Genomic DNA, 15620 nt, shown 5'->3' with positions numbered 1-15620 from the left:
GGATCTGATTGGGTTCCCCTGCTGCCGGCAGCCGACGCTGATTGGCGGAGGGTTACCCGGGCCGCATGGCGGCGCAGAGCTGGGTGAGTGAGTGATTGAGTGGGATGGTTGGTTGAGTGAGTGATTGAGGGGGTAGAGGGAGTAAATGAGGGAGGGAAGGAAAGAAGGAAGGAAAGAAAGAAGGAAGGAAAGAAGGAAAGAAAGAACGAACGAAGGAAACGGAGGGAGTGTGTGATAGAGAGGGGGTGAGTGAGTGAGGAGTGATAGGGATGGATGGATGGAGAGAGGGGGTGAGGGAGGAAGTGTGTGTGGAGGGGGTGAGTGTGGGAGGAGAAAGGGAATGTGTGGGAGGAGGAAGGAAGGGAGGGAGGGGTGAGTAAGGGAATGAGTGAGGAAGATGAGTGAAAAGAAGTGGGTGAGGGAAGGGGATGAGGGGAGAGGTAGGGAAGGAGGTGGATGAGGGGGGTGGTGGTAGTGAGTGTGCGGCTGCCGGGGTGCGAGAGATGTGGGGCGTACCCGGTAAATCAAAGGCACCAAGGACTACGCTGGAGCCAAACACAAAGTGCTGGAGGATCTCAGCGGGAGAGGCAGCGCTTGCAGAGGGGAAATAGGCAGACAATATTACTTGTCGGGACCTTTCTTCAGACTATTGATTTCTCTAATTTCAAGTAACCCTTGCATTCCCTCTCTCACTGTCCCCCACCCCACCCTAGCCGTCCTGTTAGTTTCACTGTCCATACCCCTTCGTTATCCCATGGCTATCTGGACTACACTTCTTCCCACCCTGCTTCCTGTAAGGACTCCATCCCCTACTCCCAATCCCTCCGTCTACGCCGCATCTGCACCCAGGATGAGGTGTTCCCGAACCAGGGCATCAGAGGTGACAACATTCTTCAGGGAACGGAGGTTCCCCTTCTCTACCATAGATGAGGCTCTCATCAGGGTCTCTTCTATACCCCGTAACTCTGCTCTCACTCCCCATCCCCCCACGTAACAAGGGCAGAGTCCCCCCTGTCCTCACCTTCCACTCTACCAGCCTTTACGTACAACAAATAATCTTCCGTCATTTTCGCCACCTCCAACGTGACCCCATCACTCGCCACCTCCAACGTGACCCCACCACTCGTCACCTCCAACGTGACCCCGCCACTCGCCACCTCCAACGTGACCTCGCCACATCTTCCCATCTCCTCCTGTCTGCTTTCCGCAGAGACCGCTTCCTCTGTAACTCCCTGATCAAATCGCCCCTTCCCACCCGAACCACCCCCTCTCCGGGCACTTTCCCTTGCAACCGCAAGAAATGCTACACTTGTCGCTTTGCCTCCCCTCTTGACACCATTCAAGGACCCAAGCAGTCTTTCCAGGTGTGGCAGAGGTTCACCTGCACCTCCTCCAACCTCATCTATTGCACCCGCTGCTCTAGATGTCAGCTGTTCTACAACGGTGAGACCAAGCGTAGGCATGGTGATCGCTTCGCCGAACACTTCCGCCCGGTTCGCAATAACCAGCCTGATCTCCCGGTGGCTCAGCACTTCAACTCCCCCTCCCATTCCGAATTCTACCTTTCTGTCCTCGGCCTCCCCCCTCCTCCCCACATCAGACTGAAGAAGGGTTTTGGCCGAAACGTTGCCTATTTCCTTCGCCCCATAGTTGCTGCCTCACCCGCTGGGTTTCTCCAGCATTTTTGTCTCCCCTCGTTATCACCTCTTCCGCAACCAACAATGGACCATTGTGGGCTCCACGTTTCCTGGGACATTGATGCTGGCCTTGTCTGTACCTTTTCATACTCTTAGTTTCCCTCTCCCCAGACTCGGTCTGAATAAGGGTCTTGACCGGAATCGTCACCTATTATTTTTCTCCAGAGATGCTGCCTGACCTGCTGAGCTACTCCAATATTTTGTCTGTCTCCCTTCTTCAGACTGATTGTCACGTAACGGCCACGCCAGATGCTGCTCGAGCTGCTGTAAATTGGAGACACAAGGAACTGGAGGTGCTGTTTTACAAAAAAAGAATAGATATGCTGGAGTGAGTCAGAGGGTCAGCAGTACCTCTGGAAGGCATGTGTCTGACCCACTGAGTTACTTCAACCCTTTGACTTGTGCCTGACCCACTGAGTTACTTCAACCCTTTGAGTTACTCCAGTATATAATTTCTTGCTCCTGATTCCAGCATCTGTAGTCTTTTGTATTTCTTATAAATCAAGGATTGAACACTGAATCCATGCTTGGAGTTTGCCATGTGAATGTTTGCATCTGTGACATCCTCCAAGCTCGTACCAAGAACTAGTGGAAATATAAAATAGATATTGTTGCTATTTCCTTCGCTCCATAGATGCTGCCACACCCGCTGAGTTTCTCCAGCAATTTTGTCTAGTGGAAATATAGTATTGTTGGTGTACTACTGTTGGTGTAAAGCAGTATATAATACTGTTGTTGTAAAACATCTGAAATTAAATAGAAAATGCTACATTACCCAGTGGAGTTGGCAGTAACGGTGGAGAGACAGACAAAGTTTACAAGTCAATGACCTTTCAGTCCATGAAAAATTCTGGGGAAAAGCCATTGATGTGAAGTGTTAGGTGTGTTTCTCAGTTGCTGCCAGACAGGCTGAGTGTTTCTAACTTTTATGTTTTAATTTTTATATAGTGCTGTGATACCCAACACAAGTATGTTTGTATTATGTTCTACCGTGCTTTCAACAACTCGGTATAAATTCAACCTCATCTTATGAGGCAAGATCTATAACAGAATTACATTTAAAAATTTGCAGAAACTTAAACTTGCAGAAACAAGGAACTGTGGATGCTGGTTTAGCAAGGAAATACTGGAGTATCCCAGCGGATCAAGCAACATCCCTGAAGAACATGGATGGGTGACGTTTCGGGATGTGACTGTCTGAAGAGTGGTCTTGACCCAAAACATCATCTATCAATGTTATCCAGGGATGCTGCCTGACCTGCTAAGTTACTCCTATATTTTTTTGTCTTGACTTAAACTTGCATTATATTTAGATATGTCTAGATTGTTAATTCTTTTGATCTGTGTCGCCTTTTATATTATCTGTAAAGTAACCATTGCTACGTAGAAGGGGAGTTCCAGAATCAAAAGCCTGGCCTCATTAGTAATGCAAATAGTTAACATGTTAGTAACTCTACCCAGTATCAATGGCTTGACACTATTAGTGGTGGGACTAATACATTGTTATAGACTGCAGTGGTACTTTTTCTCTACAACTCTGTCATGCTCTAATCATCTCCTTTGCATTTGCAATGAATTTACAGTTGGTGGGGCTGAAATATTTATTTATGATACCCTTATCCAGTAAATCTCAGGTCAGAATTCTATGCTGCTCTACAAATATTTTAAAATATAAACTGGAGACAGCTAAGACAATGACAAATATTCCTAACATTGGTTTGCAATTAAGTTATTTATTAGGAGAGAAAAGGACCTGCAGATTCTGGAATCTTGAGCAGAACACAAGTGAAACTCAGGGGATCAGGTAGCATCTCTGGAGGGAATGGGAGGCTGTATTTTGGGTTGGGAGCCTTCTTCAGACAGTAGAAGGCTCCCAACCTGAGTTAGTCCAGCGCTTTTATATCTTGTTGTTAAATAAGTTTATTAGTTTAATTAACTTAACTGTCTGATGTTCAGATTTCATTTTATTAGCAGGGAGGAACCATGAATGTTGCCACATACAAGCCAGATTAAGCTGCAGTTAGTCTGATGCAATGTTTCCTATTAAGTTTGAGGCCTACTTTGTAAATTAGAAATGAAAACCAGGATGAATTCTGGTGTGTTCTTTTTGCCTTTTGCAGTTGGAGCATCATGACGACAACAATGTTTAGTGCTGATGGTTCGAAGGCAATAGAGCGGTCCACCGATGTTTTTCAAACAGGCAGCAGAACCGCGGCCAGTGAGATAAATGAAGTGCATGAGATTGCGAGAACCTGCAACTTCATCAAAAAGCATGCCTTTAAAAGGGTTTGTAACCATAAATAGTTTATTAGATAATTGAAAGTCGCTCGTAACACACGCTTGTTGGAAGAATGTTTAATTCTGTCACATTTGCTGCAGTAGGAAGTTTAATTAGAGCTCGGGTCCAGCCTAAAGGAAGAAAATTTGAAATGCAGCCAACTCGCTTCAGAGGCCTTTTGCCACAAATAAATCTTAGTTACATTGCAAGTTTGATGTAGTGCCTGGGAGCATCATCTGCAATATTTTTCATTCCCAACAGGTGGCCCTTCAATTTCCTGATGAACTTCTCTTCGATGCTTCTGCCATTATATCCATATTGGAGAGAAACACCAGTGCCAAGCTTTTCGTATTGGGTGACACTTCATATGGCAGGTTTGAGTTAATTTGATGCAACTTGTTTCTGAAGAAGATGAAGAATTGAATGGGTGAATGGACAGTCTTTTACCCAGTGTATGGGGAATTGAGAACCAGCGGGCATAGGCGTATGGTAAGAGGGGTAAGATTTAATAGAAGACTGAGGGGCATCCTTTTCACTCGGAGGATGGTGGGTATATGGAATGAGCCACCTGAGGAGGTAGTTGAGGCAGGGACCATAACAGCATGTAAAAGACACTTGGACAGATACATGGATAGGAAAGGTTTAGAGGGATATGTCAAACACAGGCAAATGGGACTAGTTTAGATGGGGCTTCTGGGTTGGCATGGACAAGTTGAGCTGGGCAGTATGATTCTGACTCAAAGACTAATGTATAATCAATATAAGTGCAGTGAGTATTTCAGCTGCTTTCGCCCTCGTACAGTAATACAGCGTGGAAACGGACCCATCAGCCCAATTGCCCATAACGACCAACATGTCCCACCTGCCTGCATTTAGCCCATATCCCTCTAAACCTATCCTATCCATGTGCCTGTCTAAATGTTTCTTAAACGTTGCGATAGTACCTGCCTCAACTACCTCCACCAGCAGATCGTTCCATACACCCACCGCCATTTGTGTGCAAAAGTTATTCCTTATGTTCCTATTAAATCTTTCTCCCCTCGCCTTCGTAATGGGAAATAGTGCCTGTCCTGTATGTAGGCTCCACGTCAAGAATTATCAGGCATTGGATTCAAATTTCCATTTCTTTTTTTAGGTAAATGAAAATGATTCCATTGTATAAACTTGCACGTGAGAGAGGAGGTTAAGGAGAAATAAGTGGGAGAATGGGCGGGAACATAGATTTGGTAGGTTAATTGGCCTCCTACATGTAAGGGAAAGTGAGAAATAATAGGAACGTCAATTGACTGATTAATAATAATAATAATAAATTTTATTTGCGGGCGCCTTTAAAAGTCTCAAGGACACCTTACAGAAATTAACAAGAGAGAAAAAACATATAGTCGGAGTAAAATAAATAGTAAGGACATCACCAATACACAAATTAAAGACAGAAATCGCTCCAAATACAAAAAATCTAAAACACAATGTGAAGAGAGAGCAGCGGCAGCTAAACCGCGCCAGCGTACACTCTCCCTTCCGACAGCCATCTTGGAAACAGACTAACATATTAACTTACACACAAAAAAAGATAGGATCTGGGATCCAAGTGTTTAGATAGGAATGACCCAAATGTATTGTCCTAAAGTAACTTCCCTTGGAATTAGATCATGAGCAGTTCTGTATGGAATTATTCATCTTTAGCATAGTGATTTAAATCCATTCTGAAATGAGTAAGCAAGATTTTTACTAAACTGATGCTATATAAAATTAAAAGGAATTGGTCCAGCTGGAAAATGTATAAACAATGTCATTAGACAAATATTGAGAATGACACTGACAGATTATTGGAGTACTTTCCAAGGTGATGTTCTGTTGAAGGGTAGGCCATGTGTGACCTAAGTAATTTCCCATATATTCATTATATGCAACAGTCTTGTTGTTTGGGAGAAATGGAGAACAGAAAAGAGGAACTTCCCAAAAGAAAAATGGATAAGAATCAACAGATTTGAAGCTTTGAATTATCAATGAGTGGTGATTGCTTGAGAAGACCGATTATTCTTCGTGTATTTTTTCAGATTTGCAGAATTATTTCAGTATTTATCTCTATTTATGTAGCTGCTGTGTGGATGAAGTTGCTGCTGAACACCTTGATGCTGACAGTATAATACATTACGGAAGAGCATGCCTCAGTCCTACCAGAAGGCTCCCAGTAATGTATGTGTTTGGACAAAAGTCTATTGATCTGCATCAATGTGCTGACTCTTTCCGAGTACTCTACCCAGACAAGTTTACACCCGTTATCATTCTGTGTGATGTCATCTACTCGCATGCACTTGGTAAGAGTTTGTTTATATTTACTCTTCCCTTGGCGTATTCTTTTTCTCCCAACTAGAAAGTTGGAAGTAGAAACTTTCTTACGATGAGGAGCTTGGAATCTTTTGGACTTGGTTATATCTTTTCAGTCTTTGTGTGATCATCAATGAATATTTTTTTATTTTCTTAATGGACTTGAAAAAAATCAATAAATGAGACTACACCTGTGGGATTAAATTGTTTTTTAAAGGAATTCCTTTAACAGTGATTGTTTAAAAAAAAAAGAAAGAGCACACTTCGGTGCAGACTCGAAGGGCCGAATGGCCTACTCCTGCACCTATTTTCTATGTTTCTACCCTTGTTGCACAGATATTCTGGGATCCAAGTGTATTTGATTGTCGATTTCAGCTGCAACATAATCAGTTGTACCTTGATATATTTATACTGATTACTTCAAAGATTGCCCGATGCAGACTGGTTGTTCCTATTATCTTCATAATACATTAAAAATTTGGTATGATATAGCTGAATGGGAGTTGATTCTCAAAACGATACTTATAAAGTTGCGCATTCAATGAATGCATAAGTAAACAATTTCTATCTGTTGCTTTTTGTAACCATTCATTATGTGGGCTTGTCTAAGTAATTTGTTTGATCTTTTATTAGAAGACCTACAGCAGCTACTTCAACCAGAATATGAAAACCTTGTTGTTTCGGCAGTTTGTTGTTCTAGAAATGAAGCAACTGAACCCTGCAGGGTTGATGGCCTTCATAATGAAAGTGACGTTGATGTCCAGAAATCCTGTGACCATGCAAGCGATGAGCCAAGCCTTCAAGTTATTAATAAGTTTGGCCGACAATTTACTCTTCATGATGCCAGGAGTGTGGATGATTACAATATGTTCTACATTGGACAAGAGAGTCTAACGTTGACAAATTTCATGATGACTTGGAATCAGTGTTCATTCTGCACATTTGATCCAGTGACAGGAGTTGGGAGACAGGAAGCTGTGAATATTAACAAGGCTTTGATGAAGCGATACTACATGATCGAAAGAGCCAAGGATGCTCAAGTTGTGGGAATTCTAGTTGGAACTCTAGGGGTTGCTGACTATCTCTCTACTATTGATCATCTTAAATGGATTATCAAACAGTCTGGCAAAAAGAGCTACACCTTTGTAATGGGGAAATTGAATGTTGCCAAGTTGGCTAATTTCTTAGAGGTAGACATATATGTGCTGATAGCTTGTCCAGAAAACTCTCTGTTGGATTCCAGTGAATTTTATAGGCCAGTTATCACACCATATGAGATGGAGGTTGCTTGCAATCAAGCAAGGAAATGGACAGGAGAGTACGTTACTGACTTCAGGGACCTCCTTCCAGGTGCGTCTATAGTCACATATTCATGCTTCAATTAACCATAAGTTTATTCTGCATTTGGCTCAAATGATCACAGCCAACTAGAGTATTTCATGTGTATATCGAATATAAAATCTACTCCCTCCATTAAAAAATAACTAAAATGCAATAGCAAATTTCTTGAGTCTGCTGATGTGCCAAAATTGATTAGGTTTCAGGTAAACGGAAATAAACATAGCTGTAATTCTCTTAGCTCTACCACATGGAAAATGATAGGGTACAACATGACCATATTTTAAACTGGGGGACCATACAAGACTGCCAGTAGTGGAAAACAAAAAATTGTAGCTGTGTTTTGTTTTCAATATAAAATGACCAAGTGTTATAAACATTCACACACATGTACCTCTCAGACTGTTTAGTGATACAGCGTGGAAACAGGCCCTTCGACCCTCCATCGACCAGCAAAACCGCAAGTCTTTGGAATGTAGGAGAAAACATTGTGGGGGAAGCTCACGCAGTCATGGAATATGTGTAAACTCCACGCTGACCGTACCAGATGTCAGGTTTGAACAGGGGTTATTGGAGCATTACCAGCTACACCACTGAGCCACTGTTCTTGGTTAAGGTAGTTATCAATTGCATATCCACAGCTAATCAGGATGAAATTGAAAGCCGTTTACTGTGTGAGCAACCTCAAAGATTAAACGGATGAAAGAACAGTTTATTACACCATTCAGCTCCTCGGGTGTGTTGCTAACCCTCCTCTCCTTGTTGTGATTTTTTTTCCCCTCTTCCCTAATCCAGACTGAAATAACCTCGTAAACAATACCGTTAGTATGTGCTAGGTTTTAATGGAACGATAACCGTTTTCATTAAGTGTCGGTGACATTCTGCTTCACAGGTGGTTGCTGTCATGTTCAACTTCCAGATGAGAACTTCAAAAGTGAAGAGACCGATGTCTCGCTAATAACTGGATGCCTTCGAGCAACCCAGCTGCAGAAATCTGAGGAACAGAACAAAGCGCCCAACACAGCTTTGATCCCTCGGAATGATGCCCTCGCAGTTACTCAGTCACACTCAGCTGGTAATAATAATTATTAATATCATTAATAGTGAATATGAGAATGTTTTGTCTTTATTTATTTAATTTCTGCTCTCAAGGGTTTATATTTCAGATGGTAATTTGACCAAGGGGCAGGTACTCGCTAGAATTTAGAAGATTGAGGGGGGATCTTATAGAAAGTTACAAAATTTTTAAGGGGTTGGACAGGCTAGATGCAGGAAGATTGTTCCCGATGTTGGGGAAGTCCAGAACAAGGGGTCACAGTTTAAGGATAAAGGGGAAGTCTTTTAGGACCGAGATGAGAACATTTTTTTCACACAGAGAGTGGTGAATCTCTGGAATTCTCTGCCACAGAAGGTAGTTGATGCCAATTCATTGGCTATATTTAAGAGGGAGTTAGATGTGGCCCTTGTGGCTAAAGGGATCGGAGGGTATGGAGAGAAGGCAGGTACAGGATACTGAGTTGGATGATCAGCCATGATCATATTGAATGGCGGTGCAGGCTCGAAGGGCCGAATGGCACCTAATAGTGCACAACATAGTGCACCTAATTTCTATGTTTCTATGTCTATGTTTCTATGTAAGCCACTTGTTTTTAGTACAAGACAAGACTGGGTATTCTTGACCCCTTGGGATCACGTCGTCACCTGTCAACAATCGGCCTATCAGGGAACCTCCTTGCCTGAGGTCATCTGTTGCCGGCCCCGATTTGTCCTGTTTGATTTCTCTCCCTTTGTTTCTCTCTCTCCCCGTCCCAATTACTATGAGTCTAAAGAAGCGTCCTGACCGGAAATGTTCTCCAAAGATGCTGCCTGATCTTCTGAGTTACTCTCGCATTTTGGTATAATCTAGCACCTGCAGTGCCCTCTTACCCACAGGAAGACTGGGTGTGGTGGGTCTTGTGGATTATCATCTGTATAAATGGGTAGAAGCATTTAATGTCCGTGCAACATGTGGAAATAATGGGCACAAATTTATTATGTGAAATTCACAGCCACGATAAATTAAAATTGGTAACTCCGGATCAAGGCTTTTGATGGGAACTGATGCTTTAACTGAAGGTTACCCAAAAATTTAGCTTTAGGAAATCTGTGCTCATCAGCTAATGATATTGGAAGATGTCTGATAACGTAGATGATGAGATTGAACGATGTATCAAAGAGGTAGAAAATGTTCTTTCCGTTACCAATACACCTTTTAAATAAACAAATTTGAGATTTTCCATGAACCTATAATTTATTCCTAGATTGTTTTCCTATTCCTGTATTTCTACCTTCTAAAGGATTGGTATGAAAATTATTTTGCAGCCTCATTCTTAGCAACTCGGAGCTGGAGGGGATTGGAGCAAAACCTTGGGGAGACACCCGTGTCAAAGGCAGTGCAAGGACGGAAAGGGATTGCAATCGCCTATGAGGAAGAGGGCACAGGTTGAAGCAATTGGAACCATGGACTTTGGCAAATGTGTGCACAAGTGAACAGTAATCTAATTTAAGGAATAAAGAGACAAACGATGTTGGTCACATTTGAAAGCAAATCCATCTCTATAATATTTCCCTGAGTGTCTATGATTCTCCAGACATTGGTGTCTCTCAATACAAAATAATGATTAGTAATTCCCTGCTGTCAGCTATATCTAGCAACAACCCTTGAATACGAGAGGCTGTAACAAATTCGTTAATTTTGATGAAATCAAATTGAGCTCGAAAATATTCTCCGAGTACAAAGTTACATCATAAAATATTATTTTGTTTTATAAATCAACTAATCAAAAGATTCATTGCAGCTGAATAGAGAATTTACTGATATCAGACTAAATGCTATGAATTGGTTGGACCTAGCTGGACTGTTTTGTGCAACATACTCTCGATAACATGGAAAAAAATGTTCACTGAATGATTCAAGCTATAATGTACAGTCTTCGTCAAATAACGAATGAAAAAATTGGACTCAATTATAAGAAAGGGTTCATCTGTGGAGACTGAATGTTAGAACTCATGATTTCTAATATCTCTAAGTCACTTTCTCATCGACATCATTGTGATGTAGAGCAAACCACCAAGTGCTGGAGGAACTCAGTGGGTCAAACTGCTTCTGGGGAGGGAATGGACAGGCCACATTTTGGGTTGGGACCCTTCCTTGAACTAAAAAAGGGTCCCGACCTGTAACATTGCTCATCCATTCCTTTCCCAGATGCTGCTGACCTACGTTCCTCCTGCACTTAGTGTTTTGTTCAAGATTCCAGCATCTGAAGTCTCTTGTGTGTTTCCATCATTGTGATGTATTTAGTAATAAGGGCAGCTTGGACCTGTTTGGTGCATTCACTTTACGAGTTAAAAATTTTAACTCTGTAAGGATGCAATGATTTCTGAAAGAAATCAAGGACGGGGAAGGATTTGGAAGCTATTCAAAGGGAATGCAACAAGATGGGGAGGGTGGGGGAGTTATGAACTGGAAGTTCATTAACTTAAATTAATTGTAAATAATTTAAAAATAAGGGAAGACAGTGAAAAATAAGATGGGATGACAGACGACATTGGCTTAATACAAGTTTGAATCTTCCACATTCTATACTCCTAAGTTTATAACAAAATTATATTGGAGAAAGGGGAGTCCAAAGACAATAGTCACTAGTGTTGATGGTGTAGATAAGTTGCAATGGTGGAGATGAGTGCAGGTTAATATGGGGCAGAGGATTGGATACAGTTAGTGCAGTCTGGGAATTTTCTGACTCATCAATTTATGAGCAGCAATTTATTGGTTTAATCGTACGTATGGAGGAGCTAATGTTTTTAGTATCAAGTATTGCGCCTCACCAATGACAATGATAGCACAGAGATGATTGTGTGAAATCTTGTCAATATCAGAACTGACTCCATATCAATGTATTTTGCAAATGTTCTGAAGAGAATAGTTTTGAAATATTTGCTCCCCATCTTAACTGGAGCTATTTGTCACTAATGATGAATTATTGTTTGACCCCGAGAGATGTTATAGATGTAATCAAATGGTAATTATGTTTTAATTTATAATACATACAATAATGACTGATTGTTTGGATGCTTTATGGTTTTCACTTTTTTAATTAAAAAAAATTCAATTATATATTTCTAGCATGAAGTTGGTCATGCTGCAATATCCACTCCTGGCATCTGGCTTTTGTCACTTTTGTTTTTAGAATGTGTAAATAGGAGACAGCAAGCAGGTTCATGAGTTCCTAGGAGCCGAATTAGGCCATTTGGCCCATCAAGTCTACTCTGTCATTCAATCATGGCTGATCTATTTTTCCCTCGCAAACCCATTCTCCTGCCTTCCCTCTGTAACCTTTCACACTCTTACTAATCAAAACCTATCAATCTCTGCTTTAAAACTTCACTGGCTTCCCGTCTCCCACCGGATCACCTACAAAATCCTGGTCCTCACCTACAAAGCCCTCCACCATCTGGCCCCCACATATCTCATTGACCTCCTCTCCCCCTACCAACCCTCACGGTCCCTCAGATCCACATCAGCCGGTCTCCTCTCCATCCACAAGTCCAACCTCCGCAGTTTTGGGGACAGAGCCTTCTCCAGGGCAGCTCCCAGGCTCTGGAACTCCCTCCCCCAACTGATCCGCAATTCCGTGTCCCTCCCCATCTTCCAGTCCCGCCTCAAGACCCATCTCTTCACCTCTGCCTATCCTTAGCCCCACGTCCCCGTCCCTTTTCATCTGTGCATTAATTGCCTCATGCTGTGTTTTGTATTGAATTCTGTCTTTACTTTGTGTACTAGTCATGTCTCTACTATTTATTTCATTCCCCTTACATGTTTTTCCTATACATGCTCAATTTTTGTAAGGTGTCCTTGAGACTCTTGAAAGGCGCCCATAAATAAAATGTATTATTATTATTATTAAAAATACCCAATGACTTTGGCTTCACGGCTGTTAATGAATTCCACGGATTATCCCACCCTCTGGTTGATGAAATTCCTCATCTCCATTCCAAAGGTACGTTCTTTTTATTCTGAGGCTGTTCCCTCTGGTCCTAGACTCTCCCATATACTGGAAACATTTGTTATACTACTTGTAAATCTACCCTGAGGGTTTAATGTTAATTCTTAACAGAAAACTAACAGTGGATTGTGAATGGAGATGAATGTGGAGTAAATCATTCCACTTTATCACCCGACAGAATAAATTTACAAATGGAACTCCATTAATCCAGCACGCTTGGGATTTTGCGAGAACGGGACTAATGGATTTTCCAGATTGTTTTATGTTGTTCTAATTAATACTCAAACATATTTTTAATTTGATCTTAATATGCTACACAGTGGAATAGTAAATGTTCCAGGGTTCAGAGATAAAGCCGGAAACAGGCCTTTGGCCCACCGATTCCACAATCCCCATACACTACCACTTTCCTACACCCTAGGGACAATTTACAATTCTTACTGAAGCCAATTAACCTACAAACCTGTACGTCTGTGAAATGTGGGAGGAAACCGGAGCTCCTGGAGCAACCCCACGAGATCACGGGGAGAATGTACAAACTCTGTACAGACAGCACCCGCAGTCAGGATCAAACCCGGGTCTCTGGCGATGTGAGGCAGCTAATCTACCGTGCCGACCATCAGAGAATCCAATATGTTTAAAGGGAGAGCAGGAAACAGCCACAGTGAGTTTAAATAGAATGCAGAAAACAAAATAGGATGGGTTTTAAGTGACCACAGGAACAGGAATTCCTTGCCGGATTAAAACAAGCACAGGCACTAGGACCCCAGTCAGTGGGATCTTAAACCCTGGTCGATTAATGTAAACTTGGGATCAGGCGCAGGAATATATTAGAGGAGCACAGGAGCCAAGGAATGGCTGGGAACCTGTGCTCCAGTATATAAAAGGGAATGCTAGAGCCCCAGTATGTTGTGGTTATCGAGATGCCAAACAATTCAATTGCCGAGTGATTGATAGCGGATAATCAGTGTTACAACCTATTGATCTAACACCTCTCTTGTGAGGAGTCCAGTTTTGCTCTGTTTGGCAGCATTGTCTGAGTGATATATATTTGCAATAGAAATGCATTTATCGGTACCTGATGCTCTGCTGTTGTGAAATGGATAAAGAAGCAACCGTAAAGAGCATCAAAAGTCAATTTTAATAATTTGCTGCAAGAACATCTGAAATACCGTTAATAATTTCCTCACTCAACCGTGGTGAAATGAAATCTAGACTAGGCAGCTGGTGTGCAGACTGCATGCACTCTGCTCATAACGGACGGAATAACAATTGGATGAACAACATCTCATATTCTGCTTGGATAGCTTCCAACCCAATGGTATGAATATTGATCTGTCCATTTTCAGATAACCCACACTACCTTCCACACACAGGCAGTGTCCACCTAGTTTTCATCTCCCTATTTTCATCTCTGTCTTCCCCTCCCTGTACATGTTCTATCATCCCATCCCCATCTGGTTCCACCTATCACCTACCAGCTTCTAATCCACCCGCTCACTGTATGAACTGGCAATCTTTCCCGTTCCCTCTCCATCCTGATGCAGGATCTTCATCAGCAACACCAACTTACACCTTTTTGCCTTCACCAAGGCTGTTTGAACCACTTGCAGCATTATGTTTTTGTTTCTGATTCCAGTAACTGCAATCTTCTTTGCCTTCAGCAGGTGATGCTGTTGATGCCTGACAGCATTTTTGTCTTATTCTGGGAAAAGAGGCAGCTAAGTTAGTATTCATGCTTGGTTTAAAGCAGGAATATTATACCTGACTGGTTTTAGCTGGCAGCTTGTGGTGAACGGAAATTGACTTGAACAGTCACCGGAATAGGACAAAAATTCAACTGTTCGAGTAGAAGGTGACATGGCAGCTTGTGCTGGAGTTTGTATCCATTCCATTGAAAGGAAGAGGAACAAGGGTAGCAGTATTTGCATTGACCAAAATCAAGATCCTATGAAGCTACGCTTGAAATCATAACGGTGGGTTCAACACTGGAACAGTTTTTGGCATCTGGGAAAGGGTCTTAGAAAGATCAAAGCAGTTTGAAGAGAGATTGAGGCAATTGACATCACTGGAAGCATTCTGTAAGCAGCAAATTGTGTCAGTACCTGATTTTGCCAGGTTGAGCAACCTAAGTGAAGGCATAAGTATCAGGCAAAAGCTGAAGTATTCCTACCATGATGTTACCCAGCAAGACACAGCCATTTAACACAGGAAGACCTCAGTTTCACACTACCGGTCACATATCTCTCCACCTGCTGCATCATTAGAGCAAATGGAGATAGGTTTGTTGCATGTTGCATTGATGCACCTGAGAATGTGATAATCAAGGGCCGCAAACATTGGAGATTAAAGTTAGAATTTGTCGACAACCTGCTAGGCCTCCATGTACTTTGCAAAAGATTGCTGAGTGTGAAAGTACGGCAGATATCAGGTTGTGAGTAGGAAACACTACAACCCAGTGTGATGTTGAGTCCTCTTTGTTGCTTTGTATGTGCAGCAATTACATTGAAATGTGTTTCTCTGGACAAACATTATTAGAAATGTGTTTTTGTATGCATCTAAAATTCAGGCCCAAAGCAAAGATAAAATATGTAAGAGAACTGAAAGGACCCTGGATCCATTTAACTAAGTGGCAATTTTGAGAAGTACAAATTGTAAATTATATGTAAATGGATCAGTTTATAAACATAGAAAATAGGTGCAAGAGTAGGCCATTCGGCCCTTCGAGCTAGCACCGCCATTCAATATGATCGTGGCTGACCATCGAAAATCAGTATCCGGTTCCGTTTTATTCCCCATATCCCTTGATTCCCTTAGCCCTAAGAGCTAATTCACCCTTGCCTGAATTACCTGAAGTGCTTCAGAAATAATGGACCTATAAGGATCAGCAACCCCAAATAGTTTTGTGTGCACTAGATTTAATGTGCAATCAAA

General features: G+C 42.0%; 1 protein-coding gene across 2 annotated transcripts; it reads left to right on the top strand.

Moving 5' to 3' along the window:
• Nucleotides 1–12: 12 nt before the first annotated feature.
• Nucleotides 13–11840, top strand: dph2 (diphthamide biosynthesis 2). Of its 2 annotated transcripts, XM_033028756.1 has the most exons (8): nt 13–83; nt 1919–1990; nt 3818–3983; nt 4237–4349; nt 6073–6293; nt 6937–7653; nt 8534–8716; nt 10003–11840. In XM_033028756.1, exons 3-8 carry the CDS (start codon nt 3828–3830, stop codon nt 10125–10127), a joined length of 1515 nt encoding a protein of 504 aa, XP_032884647.1. In that variant the 5' UTR covers nt 13–83; nt 1919–1990; nt 3818–3827; the 3' UTR covers nt 10128–11840. The 2 variants fall into 2 exon arrangements, with proteins under 2 accessions (XP_032884647.1, XP_032884646.1); XM_033028755.1 differs by lacking the exon at nt 1919–1990 and having other exon boundaries at nt 27–83.
• Nucleotides 11841–15620: the final 3780 nt, after the last annotated feature.

Source organism: Amblyraja radiata, chromosome 10 (assembly GCF_010909765.2).
Source record: "Amblyraja radiata isolate CabotCenter1 chromosome 10, sAmbRad1.1.pri, whole genome shotgun sequence".
Classification (NCBI taxonomy): Eukaryota; Metazoa; Chordata; class Chondrichthyes; order Rajiformes; family Rajidae; genus Amblyraja; species Amblyraja radiata.
The sequence above is the reverse complement of the archived record's forward strand: the minus strand, read 5'-3'. Positions and strand labels throughout refer to the sequence as shown.

What these genes read in the sequence shown, in the direction of transcription:
- dph2 (XM_033028756.1), top strand. Translation starts at nt 3,828, where the DNA reads ATGACGACAACAATGTTTAGTGCTGATGGTTCGAAGGCAATAGAGCGG. An exon ending in AAAAGCATGCCTTTAAAAGG is followed by an intron (nt 3,984 to 4,236) that starts GTTTGTAACCAT and finishes CATTCCCAACAG; the next exon opens with GTGGCCCTTCAATTTCCTGA. An exon ending in GGTGACACTTCATATGGCAG is followed by an intron (nt 4,350 to 6,072) that starts GTTTGAGTTAAT and finishes CTATTTATGTAG; the next exon opens with CTGCTGTGTGGATGAAGTTG.